This window comes from Carcharodon carcharias, chromosome 2 (assembly GCF_017639515.1).
Source record: "Carcharodon carcharias isolate sCarCar2 chromosome 2, sCarCar2.pri, whole genome shotgun sequence".
NCBI classification, from domain to species: domain Eukaryota; kingdom Metazoa; phylum Chordata; class Chondrichthyes; order Lamniformes; family Lamnidae; genus Carcharodon; species Carcharodon carcharias.
In genome coordinates this window covers 129546131-129568005 of record NC_054468.1, presented here as the reverse complement: position 1 = coordinate 129568005, position 21875 = coordinate 129546131, and the positions used below count along the sequence as shown (strand labels likewise).

At 42.3% G+C, this 21875-nt stretch overlaps 1 protein-coding gene across 3 annotated transcripts in view; it reads left to right on the top strand.

Moving 5' to 3' along the window:
- stxbp5a (syntaxin binding protein 5a (tomosyn)) overlaps positions 1-21875 on the top strand; it is a 196983-nt gene that overhangs the window by 20546 nt on the left and 154562 nt on the right. For all 3 annotated transcript variants that reach the window (XM_041211848.1, XM_041211840.1, XM_041211832.1), the window contains exons 3-4: positions 6411-6492; positions 14431-14531. In XM_041211848.1, the coding sequence (XP_041067782.1) occupies positions 6411-6492; positions 14431-14531 (183 nt within the window). The remainder of the gene's footprint in view (positions 1-6410; positions 6493-14430; positions 14532-21875) is intronic.

Below are 21875 nucleotides of genomic sequence, written 5' to 3'. Positions count from 1 at the left end.
ACTGCAATTCAACCTTTGGGCTGCAATCTTGTTTCTTGAATGAAATACCATTATTATAGCAAACATCTGTGTAAAATAAAAAAATCTCCCTGAGCATGATTTTAAATTGATAGCTCATCATTATAGAATGCAGTACATTATTAGGTGCAGCACTGTTATTTCATCTCATACATTGTGTGCTACGTGATGTTATGTCATACTGCATTACCTAATTCACAGTGGCACAACCAATGTTGTCATGAGAGGCATTGAAGGGTAAAATTGGTAAGCAAGGGGGTGAAAGGTTATAGGAGGTAGGTGGGAATGTGGAGTTAAGATTACAGTCAGATCAGCCTTATTAAATCATGGAGCAGACTCGAGGGGCCGAGTGGCCTACTCCTCATTCGTATGTTCTTATGTTTCAAGTGATCAGGATGTTGCAGGTATATGATATGGGTTCTTTATCAGGTTTCACAAAAGAGAATTGTGAATAAAATCCAGTTATAATAATTTGGATAAAGTTGTCACACATCAAAGTTAGTAAAGGATGTACTGTGCAGAAGATGAAAGGATCAGATGTCTGTAAGGCTCCTGGATCAGATGGGATAAGTGCTGGCAACTGCAAATGTAGTTTGGCAGTAACAGCATGCTTTACAAGCCTACTGCCATTCTTTGACGGGGTAACTTAGCCATTGTGTTGGGAAATCCAGTAGATGTGGTTCACTTGGATTTTCCAAGGGTGTTGGACAAAGTTCCCCATGGGAGAAGAGTAGAAAGTTAGGGTAATAGAATAGATGAATTGTATAGATTAATTGAATTGACAGCAGAAAATTGAAGTTGGTAATGAATGAAAAATTACTTGCCCAGGAGAAATCGCCAATGGAACTGGGACCTTTACAGTCTATAAATGTTAAATTTATTGGTGATGCAAAGCTACTTGGAGTTGGGTTTGAGTCAACAGCAGGAGATGGTGGCATAGTGGTAATGTCACTGGTCTAATAATCCAGAGGTCCAGACTAATGTTGTGGGGCAGGTTCAAATTCCACCATGGCAGTTGGTGGAATTTAAATTCAATTAATGAGTCTGGAATATAAAGCTAGCCTCAGTAATGGTGACCATGACAACTATCCCTTTAGGAAAGGAAATCTGATTTCCTTACTTGGCCTGGCTTACATGTGACTCCAGACTCAGAGCAAAGTGGTTGACTCTTAGCTGCCCTCTGAAATGGCCTAGCAAGCCACTCGGTTCAAGGGCAGTTGGGGATGGGCAACAAATGCTGGCCTTGCCAGCGATGCTCACACCCATGAAAGAATAAAAAAAAACAAGGCATGAGTTGTTTTCAGAGTGTCTTGGACTAAGAGCCTGAGATATGGCAGATGCATTTTAATGGTGAAAAATGTGCAGTTACATGAGTAGAATTAGATAAGTGAATCACAAAAGGTTTTAAGGTGGGCTGGTGTGATTGGGATAAGCACAGCTCCTATTATGTGTGCTTTCTTTTCACATCCTCTTGCCAAAAAGAGGTGGAATATTAAACTTGCAGGGAGAATGATTTGTCTATTACAGTTCCTTAAAATAGACACAAAAAAATGTAAGGGGTAAAATCAAGGGCTACATCTGGAGGGTAGTAAATTGTGTATTAGAAGAAATTATTTGACTGTGGTGCTGATCAGTGGTGAATATGTTTGGAATATGATGTTCAGTTTCAAAATTGATGTAGATGTATTTGAGGGAATAATCAGGAATGATTCTTGGGGTTAGGAGACTCAGTAAAGAAGAAAAGATGAAGTGACTAAACTTAACTGCAGAAAACAAAGCTGTCTGGGAATCTGACCTGAAAGTACAGCAACGGCTCAAATAAGTAACCTGTTTAACTTTGAAAACAAACACAGGAACCTAAGGATGCAAAGACACGTTTACAAGACTGAAGTAAGGTTAATGATTAGAAAAGGAACCTTTTCCTATAGGGTTGAAACAGGCTTCTAGAAAAGGTGATTTATTCAGGATCAACTGATGGTTGAGAAAGGAAACTGAATCAATATCTGTGAAAGGTTTTGATAGTTAAAGATTGTAATCATTTTTTTATGATAAGGAATTTACCATTACTTGAAATATGGATAATTCTGTTCATGTGGAGTAAAGTGGGTTTGATGAGTTGAATTGTTTTTGGATAAATTCACTAATCATTAACCAATATTGATTTGTTAATATGCATAGACTTGGCTCATTCATTAAGAATGGCCACACTGGATGATGTATTTTATAAAGCTGGTGGAGCTCCAGTCAGGAGCTTTATGGGGACTTGCTTAGACTTAGTTTTTCTAGCCCCATGTGGGACAATGGGCAGCAAAACTCTGCCACCAACCTTGATCCATCACAGTCTCTTTCACTCCACCCCAGGTGGTGTCCCGTGCATGAAAATCCTCCTTCCATCTAATGGTGTCCATTCTACTCCCAGTGTGGCTTTGGCGAGGTGAAATATGTGTCCTGCCAGCCTCTGTTGTGTCTCTGTCATGATGTGTCAAAGGTGTCTCTGAGCAGTTCTCTGTAGAACTTCTTCATTGATAATGCTATCTATCCATGTGATGCCCAGGATCTTATGGAGGCAGTGCTGGTGAAAGACATCCAATTTATGTGATATCTTTTGCTATTCTTCCATGTCTTGTTTGCATAGATTGAGGTTGGTACTTTGGATGTGTACAGTCACAACTTCATGGCTGTGTTGATAGTGTTGGCTGCCCAGCTCGTGTGGAGGCGGGAGAAGACCAATGCTGCTTTACTGATTCTTGTGTGGACGTCGATTTCTACGTCATCCTCCCTGGGGATGATGTTTCCTAGGTAGGAGAAGTGATTGACACCCTCTATGTTCTGATGGTGATGGGAGAGCCTTGTTGCCAAGAAGTCATCATTGTCTTGGTCTTTTCACAGCTGATATGTAGACCAACCTTGATGCTGCTAATCAAGACTGTGGTCAAATCTTGGAGCGTGCATGATTCTTCGGTCAGCAAGTGATGCCAACTGCAAAATCCAAGCCTGTCAACCGGTGGTGTTGCCACGGGATGACAAAGCCTGCACCCACTGTTGCCTTCCTCATTATGAAGTCAATAACCGAGAGGAAAAGGAATAGGGAGAGTATGTAGCCTTGCCATATTCCTGTGATGGTGGAATCCATGGAGCACATGCTGGTCTTGAAGCGAGTTGGAGTGTGGTCTAAGGCTTTGAAGGTGATGGAAAAGGAGGGGGATTGGGCATGGGACTAACACCCTCACTCTATAAAAACCCACCACTGCTGCAGAAACCGCAAGAAGTAGGTTTACTGGCAAACCACAGCAAAGAAAGGATGGAACATACGAGGGACGTACGTATAATGAGACTGGATGAAACCTGAAAGGAAGTCTGACCCTTGACAAGCCCAATCATCAACCAAAGCCATCACCAGAATCTGCACTTAGAACAACTGAATACTCTTCTAGTGTGGGAAGATGTCTCAGGTGCTGCGAGAGATGAGAACCTATTGACTTGACACCTTAAATATCAGTGAGACACGGTGGACAGGTCAAGGACAAATCAGCAATGAGGGCCTGACAATCCCATACTCCAGGCAAGAAGAACACCACGCCCATTGAGTTGGCCTCATGCTCAGCATGAGTGTTAGTTGGGTAGAAGCCAGTAAGCCATCACTTCATCAGCACCAGATTCCACACGACGTGCCAATGTCACATCGCAAGTTTTACGCAGAGGAAGAGAAAGATGAATTCTGCTACCAATTGCAGGACATGCTGGGTGAGGTACCCACCTATAATATCAAGCTACTGATTGGTGACCTAAATGGTAACCGTCGAGGACTGAACAGTATGATTGGGCCCCATGGGTCAGCAAGCATGCTCAATAGAAATGGTTCTTCCTAGTGTTTTTTTTATTCTTTCATGGGATGTGGGCATCACAGGCAAGGCCCATCCTTGTTGTTGCCCATCCCTAATTGCCTTTGACTGAGTAGGTTGTTAGGCCATTTCAGAGGGCAGTTAAGAGTCAACCACATTACTGTGGGTCTGAAGTCAAGAAGGCCAGACCAGGTAGGGATAGCAGATTTCCTTCCCTAAAGGACATGAGTGAACCAGTTGGGATTTTACAACAATCGACAATTGTTTCATGGTCACCATTACTGAGACTAGCTTTTAATTCCAGAATTTATTAACTGAATCCAAATTCCACCAACTGCCATGGTAGGATTTGAACCCATGTCCCCAGAATATTAGTCTGGACCTCTAGATTACTAATCTAGTGACATTACCACTATGTCACGGTCTCCCCTGGAGGCATCTGGCCAATGTTTATCCCATTGCTTTTTGTGGTATCTTTGCTGTGTTTGAAGATTTGATTCAAAGATGAGAGTGCTGCCAAATGAGCCACAGTTTATATGGCAAAAGTACTTAATTAGTTGTGAAGCATTTTTGGACGCCTTGATGTTGTGATTAGTGCTATATAAATGTAAGTCTTTTATTCTTCTTTTGAACAAGAAATAGAGTGAAAAATCAAGTGCATTCCAGTAATGAGGAACAGTGTATCAAAAGGTGGGACTCATTATTGAAATATTCAAATTTGAAATTGAGGTGAGGCATTTGGCACTTTAGGCAGGTAATAAAAAAAAATTGGAGAAATATGAAGAATTAAAAAAACTGCAGAGATTTGGCAGGGCAAAAGAGTGGGAATGCAAATGAGCAAAATAACCAAATACCGTTAAATAGCGTTTGTGGTTAGAAGATGGTTGAGGTAGTGACAACTTGGACTACTAAAAGGTGGGGGCAAAGCTTCTAACAACAAATAAGGGAGAGGTATTAAAATACTATGCTTCACTTTTCACAGAAAAGCTTGATAGGTTTGTAGCCACTACTGCCAGAGTTGGGAACAGTCAGAAGGAAATAGCAGAGGCTGTGACCATTTTCTAAAACTCTGTTGGAAGAAAACTGATGCAGATGGCTTGAGGGTGGGAAATGTGACTCGCCTCTTCATAAAGAGACAGAAATAATTCAGGAAATTACAGGCCAGTTAGTCTTGTTTTGCTTAGTAGGAAATTACTGGTCTACAATATAGGAGGAAGCCATTTAGCATTCTGAGAAACAAGCTAATTAGGGTTGGTCAACATGGATTTCTTAAGTGCAGGCTGTGCTTAAGCAATCTTGAAGAGTTCATCATTGAATTGACCAAGAATAGATGACTGAAACGCAGTGATGTAGTTGCATAATTTTTTGAAAAAAGTAAGAGAGGAAGTACTTGCAATGTAGGCTAACCCGGCAACCAATTTGCAGCAAGATCCCACAAGCAGCAAAGATACAAATGACCAGATAATCTGTTTTGACATTGGTTTAGAAATGAAGGCACAAGGTGAACTCCCCTTCTTGTCCTTGAATAATGTGGTTGGATCTTTTGCACCCACTGGAACAGGCAGTGTTTCAGTTTAACTTTCATCCAAAAGGTGGCACCTCAAACAATACAGTGCTTACTGAGTACTGCATTGAAATATAGGCTCAAGATTGTGTGCTCGAGAACCGCAGTGAGGCTGGAACCTGTGACTTTGTAAGGGCATGAGTACTATTCACTAAGCAAAGCTGACACCGTAGCAGATAATTAGAATGTATTTTTGGAGAAGATGAACAATTACTTCTTAAGCAATGTTGTTGCAGTGGTAGTTAACAGTATTACAGATATCTCAACAATATATCTTAATAATAAAAAAAACTTTTATCTTTCATGGGACTCTCTATATTCAGCAATTATCCAGCCATGGGCAAATCAGTCATTGTGCTGTGGTGAGCCAGTGGCAAGTATCAGATATTGAACTCCAGGTCCAAGGCTACATGTGAGCAACAAGCTTAAAAAAAAAACACCCATCTATTTAACGGTTTCCAGCTGCTATCTATTGAATCACTACATTGGGGAATGGAAACCTTGGCACAAATTTAAAAACTGAAGAAAAACTGGAGGTGCACAGCAGGATATAGATAGGCCAGAGTTTGGATAACACACCATCAGATAATTTATCGGTTTGGAACATTAACATCTTTTACAATCAGTCAGTTTTGCAATTTTCCTTTGTCAAAATCAGTGTTTTTGGGGGGGGGGGGGTGGTGGTTTGAGGCTACATCTGAATTGCCTTCTAAACAGTTCTAAAAACATGAAAGAAATGATAAACACTGCGTAAAGCTAATTTTCACCCCAGTCACCATGCCGTTGGAGCTTGTAGCTGAAGATCCATGTAATTTTGACCATGTATCGGAGGCCTCTAGTATAAACCTTGTGCTGTTGATACCACTGTTTGCGTGTGTGTAAAGTAAGAACAGTGGCCCCAATGGTTAATCTGATGGCTTGGCAAATTTATCTTAAGTTTAGATCACTGGGAAATGCTAACTTTCCTTAACCGTGTGAATCTTCAGCTTTGGACGACCAGGGGTGGAGTGTTACTGCCAACATGAGAGTGCTGCAGGAGTGATCCAACTGCAGTTCTTGATTAATGAGGTTAGTTGTTTGGGGGAGTTTCAGAGAAATTGAAAATGTTCAGAATGTTTCTTTCACCCTTTTTAAAGCCTGTATATATTTGAGATGTATTACGTAAGATTATTTTTAAAATTTTGGCCAGTCTTTTAGATTGTGTAGTTTAGACAAATAATATAAATCCCAAATCCCAGGATTGACTCGATCTTTTGCATGTTAAATAGATAAATTTGTGGGGAAAAAACAACTAGATGCTGTTGAATGAATGAAAGTAATTTTTGTAATAATCCTGCAATTTTGCTGATATGGAGTCCGGGTCCAAATTGTATTTGCTGTAACTGAAATTGAACTGAATTGGGGTTTTCTGTTTACTTCTCAATGCCCTGAATTATGGGCACATGCATTTGATGTGTGATCTGTTGGGCCCGCACGCTCCACTTTCCAAATTCATGGTCAATAGAATCTTATTTCAAAATTTGATAAAATTGTTTCCTAAACTTAAAGTATGTACTTGACAATCCTGTCACTTTTAAATATGCAAGGTCAATGATGCGTAATATGTCAGTAGTTCATTATGATTTAGTGCATGGCAACCATGTCCCCCAAAAGAGAATTTGTGTGGGTAGTATCCATAAAATTTCTTCATACTGCAGTGATTGTACTTAAGTTTGTCATTATGTCCCATCTTTTCTACCTCCATTTACAATTAATACTTCATACAAGGATGAAAACAAGCAAAGTATGCCCCTTTTAACTATTAGTACTACATGGGGTCTTTAACAGGCTGTCCCCTCTACCTGCAGTGGTATTCTGAGCAATTCTCCCACTTTTTGCCGAATGGGAGAATTTCTCATTACATGGTTGTCACATGCCTTATAAAAAGTGCATTTTCTCTCTACAATCATTTTCTCCTGCTTATTTAAATCCATGTTTCCTTTTCTCCATGAATATTTGTCTCCAGGAACTCATTCCCTCCTCCTTCCTCATCCCTAATGCCACATGTAAAGATCTCATGGATTTCTCTGGCTCGTAAGATAGAAATCATTCATGTAGCTACTTTTTCAACCACCTTACCACCTTCTGTCTCCCTGTTCTTCCCCACCCCTAACCCCACGAACTACTATGGCTCTGATCCCCTGTCACTTTCCTGTTCCTTTCTCATCTCTCATCAATCTTACAGGCTTTCCTTTTTCCATGACCCACCTCTTGGATCCCTCCTAGCCCCCATGCTTACCGATAATGTTGATGGCCTTCTTGGCTCTCTTTCAAAACTACATTTATCACTTCTTTCCTGAAAAATCCCACCTTTGATCCCATGACTACCCCATCTCTAACTTCCCTTTCTTTTAGGGTGTGATTGTATCGATTTGACTGAGCAAAGCAAAACTCAAGAATTTCTGGTTATGCCACCTGCACCCTGCACCCTGCTCCTGATATGAGAGCTCTGCCCATATGATAACTGATTAACTTTCCCTTTAGTATCAGGAAGTAATAGTGATTCAAAATTCAGGCACAGTGCCTCACCTTGATGACCATTATAATGCTGCCATAAAAGCTTTTGAAGGATAAGTATTGTCTAGGACACTGGGACAATTCCCCTCCTTCTTTGAAATAGTACCATGGGATTTTTTTTATATCCACCTGAAAGGGAAAATGCACTATCAGCTGGAAGATGACATCTCCCTCAATGCAAGACTGCACTAGAGTGTCAGCCTAGATTTTGTGCTCAAGTCTGGAGTGGGACCTGAACCCACAACTTTTTGACTCGAGAAGCAAGACTGCTACAACTGAGCCATGGCTGAAACCTTCAAAGGTACCAGGGCAATAAATCAACACAGCAGTTCATCTATCATTTTGGTAGAGGTGCCCTGCTGGGATAATTGCAAAGGCATATTTATAGATGTAAATGATGGCGTGGTGCTCAATGTTAATTACTACTTATTTAGGTGGACTGCCCAAACTGAACTGACTCATCAGTCTTTTGAAGTAGTGCCTTCACCTGAGCAAGGGAGTATATGTATTTAACATACAGACTACGCTTGACAAGGGTATTAATTAAATTAAACTAACCCAACTACAAACACGTACCAAAAGTCTAGGAATTCTTGTGCTGGAAGCGCGTGACCTCACCCCAAAGTAACCCATTTTCTCCGTGAATTGGTCAAGCAGAGACGAGGAGCTGTATTTCTGGCCAACTTCTATTTGCCCAGGAGCTGAGTCAGCTTGGATATTGCATAGTCTACTCCGATTTGAGGTTTGCCTTATGCATTACTTTGCCTCCATCAGTTTTCTCCTGATATCTGCAAAACGTATAAATAGGGAATTCATTGGAAATGTTAGCCTTAATCATCATCATCCAGAAGAAAAAAGTAAAGAACTTTGCATTTATATAGTGGCTTTCGGAACTTCAGGAAGTCTCAAAACACTTTATAGGCAATGAAGTATGTGTCAGCACCATGTAAAATGCATTTCCTTAATGTGGTCTGTGAACTAGAATTTGTGTGTATGTAGCCCCCTTTTAATTTGAATGTGTTAAATAACCCAGCAGACAAGCTTCAGTCTTAAACAAGATAATGGTTAGTTTATTATAAAACTACTGCTGAAAGTAATTTAGCTAAATTGATAAAGTTGTTAACTAAAATACAATTACAAAGATTATAATACAGATAAAGGAGAGAAAAAAGCTTAAAGATGAGATTTCAAATCAGTGAGCGATATTGTTGCAGGTCTGTTACTTGAATTTTTTCCAAAATGAAGGGGTTGAAACTTGAGGTTTGATTTAGCAATTACAATGCTTTCTGTAGTGCTTTTTCAGATGGACTCAACAGATCAGCAGGTTTTTGGGAGAGAAGGTTTCCTATTTCTCACTAACTCTGGGGTTATGGCACTTGCAGTTTACCTGGTCTCTTTCAGCAGAACAACAGTTGATTTCTTAATACCTTCCTCTTTGTGCTTCCTATGGTCAAGAACCTCCTGAAGTTGTTTCTTGGAGTTCTTCCCGGGGTTCTGCAAACCAAATGGTTGTTCTCAGCCAGATTTTATACAGTTTCAAAACTTAAAATGGCTGTTATCCCAGCTGTCAAATCATGCTTCCATATTAGGTATTGGGTTAGTCTGGGGGTCATAATCCCATCCATTGTTTTAGTGAAGTAATTTACCTTTTAAATGTCTCAGCCATTAACTTGAATAGTTCCCATTCTTCCAGGTTTGAGGAGATAGGAAAGAGCTATTCACACTGTTACGATCCCAGTTGAGGTTACCCCTGGGCAAGCCTGATCCCAGGGTGGAACCCAGCTTGATAGATCCTAACTTTTATTTGTTTGTGTAAATACGTGGAGAGTGGCTACTGAACAGAGTCACAGGAATCAGCTGATGAACTTTTAATAAAAGAATAAAGCATTTATTCAACAAGAGAAGATGAACTATATTAACATGCTCCTTCACCCACAACTGTACCTTTACAGATATATACAAATTTGTAAGGATAACACAAGTTACAAAATCTATCTTGTACTTTAATTTCCACAGTAAGTACACAGTCCATATAAATATGGCACCCTGTGGTCAGACACACCATACTCTGAAACCAAGTGACAGATGCCACCTCGGCCAGATGCTATGGATCTCTCCTCAACTCCCTCCAGATGCTTGTCACACCGTGAGCCAACCAGTATCACTGAACTCCGTCTTTTACACAAGGGTTTCCAATCTCCACTCTCCAAGACCTCACCTTGGGAATTTTCTCCCAAACTGACACTTTCTCTCAGATGCCTTTCACAAGGGTTTCAAAATCTCCTTCCGATGTTCCTCTTCCCTGGGTCACCACATGCAGTCAAGCTGTCTTCCACGCACTCTCTCACCGACTCAGCCATGAACAGTACCACTGCTTCACATGCCCATAGCAAAGAGTTACAAAACTCAGCTTTGTACCTTCTTGCCTCTTGCAGGCTGTTCTCACTTTAAATTTGCTTTCTGAAGCTTTTGTCTCTTTAAATCTGAAGCTTGGAGCCTTTCCTCCCTGCCCCTTACTCTTAACTTCACTTAACGGGACCTTTTCCAGGTTCCTGTCCTTCCTTTGACTAGAAGGTCTGCGTTGGACTTTCCCCTCTTCCACTCCCCTGGATTTGGGGTCTGTCTTTAGCTTGGGAATTGCTATCTGTCCCTTCTAGGCTGCTCCTGCCAGGCAGCTATCTTCAGAACTGCTGAACTCCAACAGCTTCCAAATCAAATTGCTGTTTTTCTTCTTCTGTGCGTCTGTGGGAGGGACCTGTTGCTAGGCAACAGCCCAATTCTCCCACCCTTGGTTTGTTTGTCTTTTCTTTTGGAGTGGTAAAACTCATTAGAAATGTAGGCAGCTTTTTTTAAGTGAACCTAAAACTCAATTTGACCTTTCTTAACACACATACAGAAATACAAATCAAACTTAAGCTTTAAAACTAAAACTTATTCCTAACACTTACAAATACCAATATAACTTACTTAACCTATCTCTATTTCCGAACAATACCTCCAAGGACACCACAGTGAGTTTCTGTTTACCCTTGTGGAAATGAGAATTCAATTTCAAATGTCTTCACCTGTCTGGATATGTCTACCTGCAATCCACTTGAAGCCTTTTGGAGCTGAACCGCATTGCAGTTGAAAAAGGGCAGGTGACTTTAAGGTTTCTTGTGCCCATTTTAAAGGAATGTGAGCATTTTTACAAAAATCTAGAATATCACAACTGCATGGTTGTGACAGGGATTAGTCACTACTATAATGTAGGAAATGTGGCAATCAATTTGCAAACATCAATAACCTAATGACCACATCTTTTTAGTGTTGGTTGAGGGATAAATATTGGCCTGGATGCGTTTGAGAATGCTTTGGCTCTTTGAGAAAGTGCAGTGGTATCTTTTACATCCACCTGAGAGGGCAGATGAGGCTGTGGTTTAAGAATATATGAAATAGGAGCAGGCGTAGACCATACAGCCCCTCATGCTTGCTCCGACATTCAGTAACATTCAGTGATCTTCTATATCAATTCCACTTTTCTGCCCACTCACTGTATTCCTGATTCCCTGAGAGACCAAAAAGCACGCTCTTCAGCCTTAAATGTATTCAGCCACGAAGCATCCATCTGGGGTAGAAAATTCCAAAGATTCACAACCCACTGAGTGAAGAAATTTCTCCTCGACTCAATCCTAAATGATCAACCCCTTATCCTGAGATTGTGCCCCTTTTTCTGGATTCCCCAGCCAGTAGAAACAATCTGTCTACCTTGTCAAGTCCCTTCAGAATCTCTGTTTTAATGAGGTCACATTGTTCTTCCAAACTCCAGAGAGTGTAGGCCCAATTTACTCTGCCTTTCATCTCATGAACCAATTTGGAGAACCTTGGCTGTATCATCTCCAATACAAGTATAATTCCTACTTGATATGGAGATCAAAACTGTGTACTGTACTTAGGTGAGGTCTCACCAAAGTCTTATGCGATTGTAGCAAGACTTGCTTATTCTTACACTTCAATCCCCTTACAAATGAGGCCAACTTTTAATTCGCCTTTCTAATTGCTTGATGTATCTGCATGCTAACTTGCTCCTTGTATGAGTAGTCTCCCTTAACATCAATGTTTCATGCCTTTCAAAAAGCAATGTTTCATGCCTTTCTATTCTTAACGGCAAAGTGAATAACTTCATACTTTCCCACATTATACTTCATCTGCCGCCTTGTTGCCCACTCGTTTAACCTGTCCATACCTCTTTCCTGCCTCTGTTCTATTCCCACCTAGCTTTGTACCCTCAGCAAACTTGGATACATTATTCTCAGTCTCTTTGCCGAAGTCATTAATATAGATTGTAAATGGCTGAGGCCCCAGCACTGATTCTTGCAGCACTCCATCAGTTACAGCCTGCCAACTTTAAAATGTCCCTTTTATCCCTACTTCCTGTTTGTTCACAAATGTTCCATTTAAGCTAACATATTATCCTCAACTCCACAAGCTCTTGTTTCATCTGGAAGATGGCACCTCAGAGGCTGCAGCATTTGGAGAACCTTGGCTGTATCATCTCCAATACAAGTATAATTCCTACTTGATATGGAGATCAAAACTGTATACTGTACTTAGGTGAGGTCTCACCAAAGTCTTATGCGATTGTAGCAAGACTGCATTGGAGTGTCAACCTTGATTATGTGCTCCAGTCTCTGGAGGAGTGGATTTAAATCCATGATTTTCTGATTCCAGAGACACGTGCAGTACCAATTGAACCATGGCAAAGTGGCCTTCGTGAACAGTCAGCAGGCCGGATCCTCCTTGACTGTGTTGCTATTGAATCAGAAAGGGTGCCATTTCTTCCTATGGGAGAGTACTGGTTCAGTATGTGGAGAATGCTAAAAAGAATGTTTAGAATTAAATAAAATAATTAAATTTGTACAGTCATCTTCCTTCTCCAGGTGACATCCTACTGGTACCTTCTCCAAGCTTCTGTTGTGTTTCTTGTGGTAATTTTTTCGAAGCAGAATTTTACTATGTGGAAAATATATATAAAATATGACAGATATATTTACTTTGGTGGAACAAGCTCATGGGGAATATGAGCTAAAGTTTTTTAAAATGAAGGGTTTCTGTGCATTAGTCACAAAGCAGCATATTGCGGCTGCTGGAAATCTGAAATAAAACTGAAAATTCAGAAAATACTTGTGTTAGGCAACATCTATGGACAGTGCAACAGTTAACATTTTGGGTCAAGAGCCTTTCTTTGGAGCTGGGAAAAGTTAGAAATGCAATAAGTTTTGAGCAAGGGATGGGTCTGACAAGGATGAAAGAAAGGCCTGTGTTATGGTGGAAGACAGAGGTTGAATGGCATTGGGTCAAAGGGAATGGTGCTGGGCCGGGGGTTGATGGTGAGGGGAGGAGAAAGAAACAAAAGATGTGCAAAGAGCAGTTGTGCCACTGCCTGAAACCAAACATAAGAGAAAAACCAAAACATGCAAAGTCAAGGAAGCAAAATGGGGCAGAGATTATGGTCTGAAATTGTTGAACTCAATGTTGAGTTCAGAAAGCTGTAAAGAGCCTAACTGAAGGATGAAATACCATTCCACAGACTTGCGTTGAGCTTCACTGGAACAGTGCAAGCAGGCTGAGGACAGATGTCAGCGTGAGAGCAAGATGGACGACAAAAATGACAGGCCATTGGAAACTCGGGGTCATGCTTGCAGGCTGAACAAAGGTGTCCCGCAAAGTGGTCACCCGATCTGTGTTTGGTTTCCCCAACGTAGAGGAGACCACATTGTGAGCAGCGAATACAATAGACAAAATTGAAAGAAGTGCAGCCAGTTGCTGCCTTGCCTGGAAGGAGTGTTTGGGGCCTTGGACGCTGAGGAGAGAGGAGGTGAAAGGGATAGGTGTTGCGTCTTCTGTGTTTGCATGGAAAGCTAATATAAAGTACGTTTTGGTGGAAACCTGATCAAACACAACAAGGGAAATAGAAAACAGTGAAGGTGATAAAGGGATTGTGTGCAGTTTGCTTAGGTTATTTGAAACAGAGATGGATGGTAGCACATAGTTTTTAAAAATCCAAATTTTATGTGGTTAAATTAGATGCCAGGTCCCTCTGGGACACACTGCTGTGAAATGTAAAAATGGAGTAACCACAGCATTTTTAAAAGAGAATATGACCAGTTCTTGAGCGAAGAGGATGTTCCTGATCCCAGGGGTAAGTTTCTGCTTTGTTATGATTATGATGAGCTTTGAAGGATGGGAGCCTCCCTTGTTTATTTTGCATTCTGAGTTTTCCAGGGTCTCTCCTAATTCGGCTATGACTTTTTTTTGTGTTGTTCTTTGTCTTTTTCATGAGATTGTGAGGGGTAGATGAACAGCAGGAGAGGTTACACTACATTTTTGACAGGGAAGACCTGATGGTCTTCTAGTCTTTTTGTGTATTAACTTATTGAAAGGTGTAATGTACTTCCACTCTCCTTTCAGGGAGCCCTTGTGAGTGCCTTGGCGGATGATACTTTACATCTCTGGAATCTACGTCAGAAAAGGCCTGCCATACTCCATTCTCTTAAATTCAACAAAGAAAGGTAGAGTCATTTTTGCCAATAAAATCTTTGGGGTTCGACTCAAGTGTAGTTGTGTTCATTTTACCCAACAGGTATTGAAAACCAATTTGAACTTTGAACATTTTATTGCAATGGTTGGAGGTTTGTATTTTGCAGTTTATTTCATTGAGTTGTGTTCGCTGGCAATAGGGTCATTAGCCAGAGGGGACAGACTTAAAGTAATTGATAGAAGTATCAGAGGGAAGATGAGAGATTTTATACGTTTTATGATGATCTGGAATGCATTGTCTGAAAGTGCGCTTGAAGCAGATTCACTTGTTAGTTTCCAGAGGGAATTGGGTGCATACTCTAATATTATACAGGACTATGGGGAAAGTGCAAAAGTAGAGGGACTAATCTGATAACTATTTTAAAGGGGTGGCACAGACATTATCGGCTGAATGGCTTTCTTCTCTTTTTGAATATCTGAGTACACGATGTCTTTTTAAAGTACCTCCTTTAAATTAGTATGACACGTCATTCCGTATTGGAGCTTATGGATCTTGCCATCTCACCCAATGCTCCTTGTCCAGAGAAAATAGGAGTTGTACAACTTCTTCTCAAAGGAAGGAGCGGGGGAATTGGGAGGAAAAATCATCCCCAGGCCACACTTGCGTGCTGCGAGACTCACATCTGTGTGGCACTGAAAGCAGATTTCTCCCTTGGCCGCAGGTGGTGTCTATTCCATTGGGATTGGGAGCAGAGAATAACAAAGCTGGGCTCCCTGTCCCTCTTGTGGGAATGTAGCTGATGTATGTGGGAAGGCAGGGTGTCTGTAATTCAATAATGATGTGGAATTATCGTGAATGCAGGAGGCCACAGATCTAAATTTGTGGTTGGATTGTAAGGGTTTCCCTGCTCTTGTGAATATGCTTAGCAGTAAAGCAGCCTTCAGATTACAGTGCCTGCAGGTAAACTTTAACCACATACTCCAAACCACAAACATTACCTTCCCACAGATGAATATACCTCATTGCTGCTTCTTTGGTTTTGCACAATAGGAATTCATTATAAATATCAGAGTTAATCCTATCCGTATCAGAGAATGTTATTTGTACACATACGTGATAACATGGAAACCTGCACCCATTTTGTTCCCTTTCAAACCTGGTCATAAAATTATTCACTAAAATTTGAGGTTTTATGCCTTTCTCCACTCCAGTTTTTCCCTCCCCTTTGCCCCAAATTAATGGCTCAACCACTTATTGGTTAAATTTAGGGAGATATCAGGAAGCCCTGAAGTTGAAATGTTGGTACCATTTTTACAGACTGGGAGAGCAGAAAATGAGTTGGTAGCAGAAAAGGAGGGTAACTGAACATGATATCCAATGAGAATGCACAGTTATGTTATTTATGTTGGATAAGAGTAATCTTGATAGAATGTTTGAATTTTAACATACATTTGTGCTACATAACCTCCGATTTAGTGTCACTTAGGTCTGCCTCAAAGTTTGTTACCTACTTTGAAGTATGAGAAGCTATGAGGCCTTTCCCAGAACAAATTTGCTACAAGGTTCATTTCCAGAATGAACACTAGTTATATTCTAAAACAAAAACAGAATTACCTGGAAAAACTCAGCAGGTCTGGCAGCATCGGCGAAGAAGAAAAGAGTTGATGTTTCGAGTCCTGATGACCCTTCAACAGAACTGATCTTTCTTTGCAATGAGAGGGAAATATAAGCTGGTTTAAGGTGGGGGGGGGTGTTAGGATAGGAGCAGATCATCAAAAGATGTCACAGTCAAAAGAACACAGGTGTTGAAGTTGGTGATATTATCTAAACGAATGTGCTAATTAAGAATGGATGGTAGGGCACTCAAGGTATAGCTCTAGTGGGGGTGGGGGAGCATAAAAGATTTAAAAATAATGGAAATAGGTGGGAAAAGAAAAATCTATATAAATTATTGGAAAAAAAAACAAAAGGAAGGGGGAAGAAACAGAAAGACCTAAAGTTGTTGAATTCAATATTCAGTCCGGAAGGCTGTAAAGTGCCTTGTCGGAAGATGAGGTGCTGTTCCTCCAGTTTGCGTTGGGCTTCACTGGAACATGCAGCAGGCTAAGGACAGACATGTGGGCAAGAGAGCAGGGTGGGGTGTTAAAATGGCAAACGACAAGGAGGTTTGGGTCATTCTTGCGGACAAACCGCAGGTGTTCTGCAAAGCGGTTGCCCAGTTTACGTTTGGTCTCTCCAATGTAGAGGAGACCGCATTGGGAGCAACGAATACAGTAGACTAAGTTGGGGGAAATGCAAGTGAAATGCTGCTTCACTTGAAAGGAGTGTTTGGGGCCTTGGACGGTGAGGAGAGAGGAAGTGAAGGGGCAGGTGTTACATCTTTTGCGTGGGCATGGGGAGGTGCCATAGGTGGGGTTTGAGGAGTAGGGGGTGATGGAAGAGTGGACCAGCGTGTCCCGGAGGGAACGATCCCTACGGAATGCCGCCGGGTGGGTGAAGGGAAGATGTGTTTGGTGGTGGCATCATGCTGGAGTTGGCGGAAATGGCGGAGGATGATCCTTTGAATGCGGAGGCTGGTGGTGTGATAAGTGAGGACAAGGGGGACACTATCATGTTTCTGGGAGGGAGGAGAAGGCGTGAGGGCGGATGCGCAGGAGATGGACCTGACACGGTTGAGGGCCCTGTCAACGACCGTGGGTGGAAAACCTCGGTTAAGGAAGAAGGAGGACATGTCAGAGGAACTGTTTTTGAAGGTAGCATCATTGGAACAGATGCGACGGAGGCGAAGGAACTGAGAGAATGGGATGGAGTCCTTACAGGAAGCGGGGTGTGAGGAGCTGTCGTCGAGGTAGCTGTGGGAGTCGGTAGGCTTGTAATGGATATTGGTGGACAGTCTGTCGCCAGAGATTGAGACAGAGAGGTCAAGGAAGGGAAGTGTCAAAGATGGACCACATGAAAATGACAGAGGGGTGGAGATTGGAAGCAAAATTAATAAATTTTTCCAAGTCCCGACGAGAGCATAAAGCAGCACCGACGTAATCACCGATGTACCGGAGAAAGATTTGTGGAAGGGGGCCGGAGTAGGACTGGAACAAGGAATGTTCCACATACCCCATAAAGAGACGGGCATAACTGGGGCCCATGCGGGTACCCATAGCCACACCTTTTATTTGGAGGAAGTGAGAGGAGTTGAAGGAGAAATTGTTCAGTGTGAGAACAACTTCAGCCAGACGCAGGAGTGTAGTGGTGGATGGGGATTGTTCGGGCCTCTGTTCGAGGAAGAAGCTAAGGGCCCTCAGACCATCCTGGTGGGGGATGGAGGTGTAGAGGGATTGGACATCCATGGTGAAGAGGAAGCGGTTGGGGCCAGGGAACTGGAAATTGTCGATGTGACGTAAGGTGTCAGAGGAATCGCGGATGTAGGGGGGAGGGGACTGGACAAGGGGAGAGAGAAGGGAGTCAAGATAACGAGAAATGAGTTCCGTGGGGCAGGAGCAAGCTGAGACGATCGGTCTACCAGGACAGTTCTGTTTGTGGATTTTGGGTTGGAGGTAGAAGCGGGCCATCCAAAGTTGGGCGACTATCAGGTTGGAAGCTGTGGGAGGAAGATCCCAAGAGGAGATGAGGTCAGTGACAGTCCTGGAAACAATAGCTTGGTGTTCAGTGGTGGGGTCATGGTCCAGGGAGAGGAAGTGTCTGCGAGTTGACGCTCAGCCTCCGTGAGGTAGAGGTCAGTGCGCCAGACAACAACAGCACCACCCTTGTCAGCGGGTTTGATGACAATGTCAGAGTTGGAACTGAGAGAACGGAGTGCAGTAAGTTCAGAGAGAGAGAGATTAGAATGGGTGAGAGGAGCAGAGAAATTGAGATGACTAATGTCACGCCGACAGTTCTCAATGAAAAGATCAAGAGAAGGTAAGAATCCAGAGGGAAGGGTCCAGGTGGAGGGAGAATATTGGAGGTGAGTAAAAGGATCTGTTGAACGGGGAGAGGACTCCTGCCCAAAGAATTGAGCCCGGAGACGAAGACGGCGGAAGAAGATTTCAGCGTCTTGCCGAGCCCGAAATTCATTGAGATGAGGGCGTAAGGGTATGAAACTAAGTCCTTTGCTAAGCACTGAACGTTCAGCGCGGAGAGGGGAAGGTCAGGGGGTATAGTGATTACAAGGCTGGGGCTGGGATTGGAAGACGGGGTGGGGACGGAGGGACAGGCAGGGGTGGAGGGTCCTAGATGGGTTAGTTATATTCTTACTGCCTATGCTGCATGTGATGATGTCAATCTTAAAAAAAAACTTTTTGGATGTGGCTTATACAGTTATGAAGCAATTTGCTTAACGCATGTATGGGCCTATAGATTTCACTCTAGTCAATTTTTAATGTCTGGTCAATTAGGATTTCAGACCTAGATGTGGTGTAAATGTAGCTGTCCTTAGATGATACTTCACCCCTATTATTTCTGTCCTTCTGTAAACCAAATAGATGCCTATTTCAGAGCCAGTCCAGTTTGCAAAGGATAGTCTGACTCAGTCCAGAATGGTTTACCAGACCTACATTGGTGGTTTGCTGTTGATTTATGGGCAAATGAATAGTCAGCTGGTATCCCCCACATTAGTCAGCTTCCCACAGAGTACTGTGGCCCATTTCAGTAAATACAGTTTGAATAATGGGATAACAGCATGTTTGAGGTAGTGGGAGAAAAAACATTAAAGAATTAGAACTAGCAGAAAAGACTGAACAAGCTGTGGCTCTTTTCTCTAGAAAAGAGAAGGCTGAGAAGTGACCGAACACAGATCTTCAAATTATGACAGGATTTAAGACGGTAGATATAAATAAGGTGTTTCCATTTGTGGGGGAGTCCAAAAGTAGTGGCTGTAAATATAAGGTAGTCATTAATGAACCCAGTAAGGAAATTAGGAGAAATATTTTGACTCAGTGGTTAGAATATGAAGCTTGATACCACATGGCCTAGCTGAGGCGAATGATGTAACATTGAAGGGAAGATAGGTGATTAAATGAGGGAGAACAGAATAGAAGGATACATTGGGTGAGATGATGTAAGGTAGAAGGAGGCTTGTGTGGAGCACAGTATGGTGTTTATATGGTGTTAATGATGCATATTTGTTCAGTAAGGATCCCTTGTACCAGATCACATCCTGAATACTGATTCTAAGCATTGATGCCAAACACTGTCCATTTCCTGTTTGCTGATCCTGAGTAGTGGGCTGTATCTTGAGTACTGATACATGAATATGAGATGGCACCCTGAATACTGATCTCGAGTACCAAACCTCAGACTAGTACTGAATATTGGACCTTATTCTGAGAATTGGTACAGAATACTGGATTGCATTGCAAGTACTGATCTTGATTACTAGGCAATATCACAAATACTGATCCTGAGTAATAGTTGATCTCCCAATACAGATCCTGAGCAATGACCCCAAGTAACTTCCCTTATCCCAAGCGCTGGTAACGAATGTCGGATTGTATTGTTTTTCTTTCACGGGATGTGGGCATCACTGGCTAGGCCAGCATTTACAGCCCATCACTAACTGCCCTTGGGAAGATGGTGGTGAGCAGCCGCCATGAACTGCTGCAGCCCATGTGGTGTCGGCACATCCACAGTGCCGTTAGGGAGGGAGTTCCAGGATTATGACCAAGTGACAGTGAAGGAAAGGCGATATAGTTCCAAATCAGGATAGTGTGTGGCTTGGAGGGGAACTTGCAGGCGGTGGAGTTCCCATCTATCTGCTGCCCTTGTCCTTCTAGGTGATAGAGGTCATGGATTTGGAAGGTGCTGTCAAAGGAGCCTTGATGAGTTACTGCAGTGCATCTTGTAGACAGTACAAACTGCTACCATTGTGTGTCAGTGGTGGAGGGAGTGGATGCTGAAGATGGTGAATGGGGTGCCAGTCAAGCAAGCTGCTTTGTTGTGGATGATGTCGAGCTTCGAGTGTTGTTGGAGCTGCATGTCCAGGCAAATAGAGAGTATTCCATCACACTCCTGATTTGTACCTAGTAGATGGTGGGCAGGCTTTGGGGAGTCAGGAGGTGAGTTCGTCTCCGCAGGATTCCCAGAGAAAATGTAACCATCACCCCTTGATATTCCATGATATTGCCATCATTGAATTCCCCCATCAACATCCTGGGGGGGGTTATCATTGACCAGAACTGAATTGGACTAACCATTAAATACTGTGACTACAAGAGCAGGTTAGAGGCTAGGAATCCTGCAGTGAGTAGACCAGTGGGTGTTATATTGTGTAACAGTGAATTATTGTATAATACAAAAATGTTATACCATGTAACTCAGTGTAATGTACCGTGTGACACTACATAAAGGATGCTATACTATACTGTTTACTATCGTGTAGATTATTAAATATTATACTGAGCATTATACTGTGTAATACACATGGGATGAATGAAGCTGGCTGGGACATGGCAAAAATGGAGAACGTCAATTTATCCAAGGACTGAGCAGGGTGCGCTGGAGAGGGCTGCACTGCGAGGGAAAGGTGGGCACTGGAGGTACCAAGATGCATCATATTTAATTTGGTTTGGCTGGCCAGTCTTGGAAATGAAGGAGCGTAGAGATGACATATGGAGGCGGAGTTAACTGGGGTAAAGAGCTGAAGCATAGGCATAGGTATTTGCCCATGGTAATGCTTTGCCAGGGGGTGGGCAGGGTGGGATGAAAGTGTTGTCATTGCATCTCTTGGGAAGAGCCAAGAGGAACATAACTAATTTCAGAGTAAAATCCTGGAGCTCACAAGTAAAATATTTTGTTTCCATATTTAAAGTCACCTTCACTCAAAGCAAATGTAGGTGAGATAAATATCAAACTCTCAGCCTCTCTTACCAAATGTGTTCCCTCTCTCCTATGTCACTTTGAGAGTGCAGCTCTCCCTGCGCATGCCTCTTTCCTCTACTCCAATTTTGTGTATGCCTATCCCTTGCCTCCTTACTTTGAGCATGTTCCCCTCACTTCCACTCACCTCATGAGTCTGTGTTTGTCTCTTCCACTTCACTTTGTGTTTCACTCTCCCTCTACCCTTTTGTCTCTCCCATCACTCCATGTGAGTTTCTCTCCCCTTTCACTTCATGTGACTAGCTCTCTCTTTCTCCCCACACTTCCCAGTGTTACTGCTAGTGCCAAGCACTGGATCAATTAGGAACGAAAAGAAAATCACACTTTGAGAACCTAACTACCTCTCCACAGATGCTGTCAGACATACTGAGTTTTTCCAGCATTTTCTGTTATTGCAACAGCTTGGATGTTGTCAAGGCTCATCGTCATTGTAGTATCCAGTGTCTAGGAGCAGGACAAAGAATTGTAACAGTGGTTACCCTCCGACCTACATTCTTCGATAAGA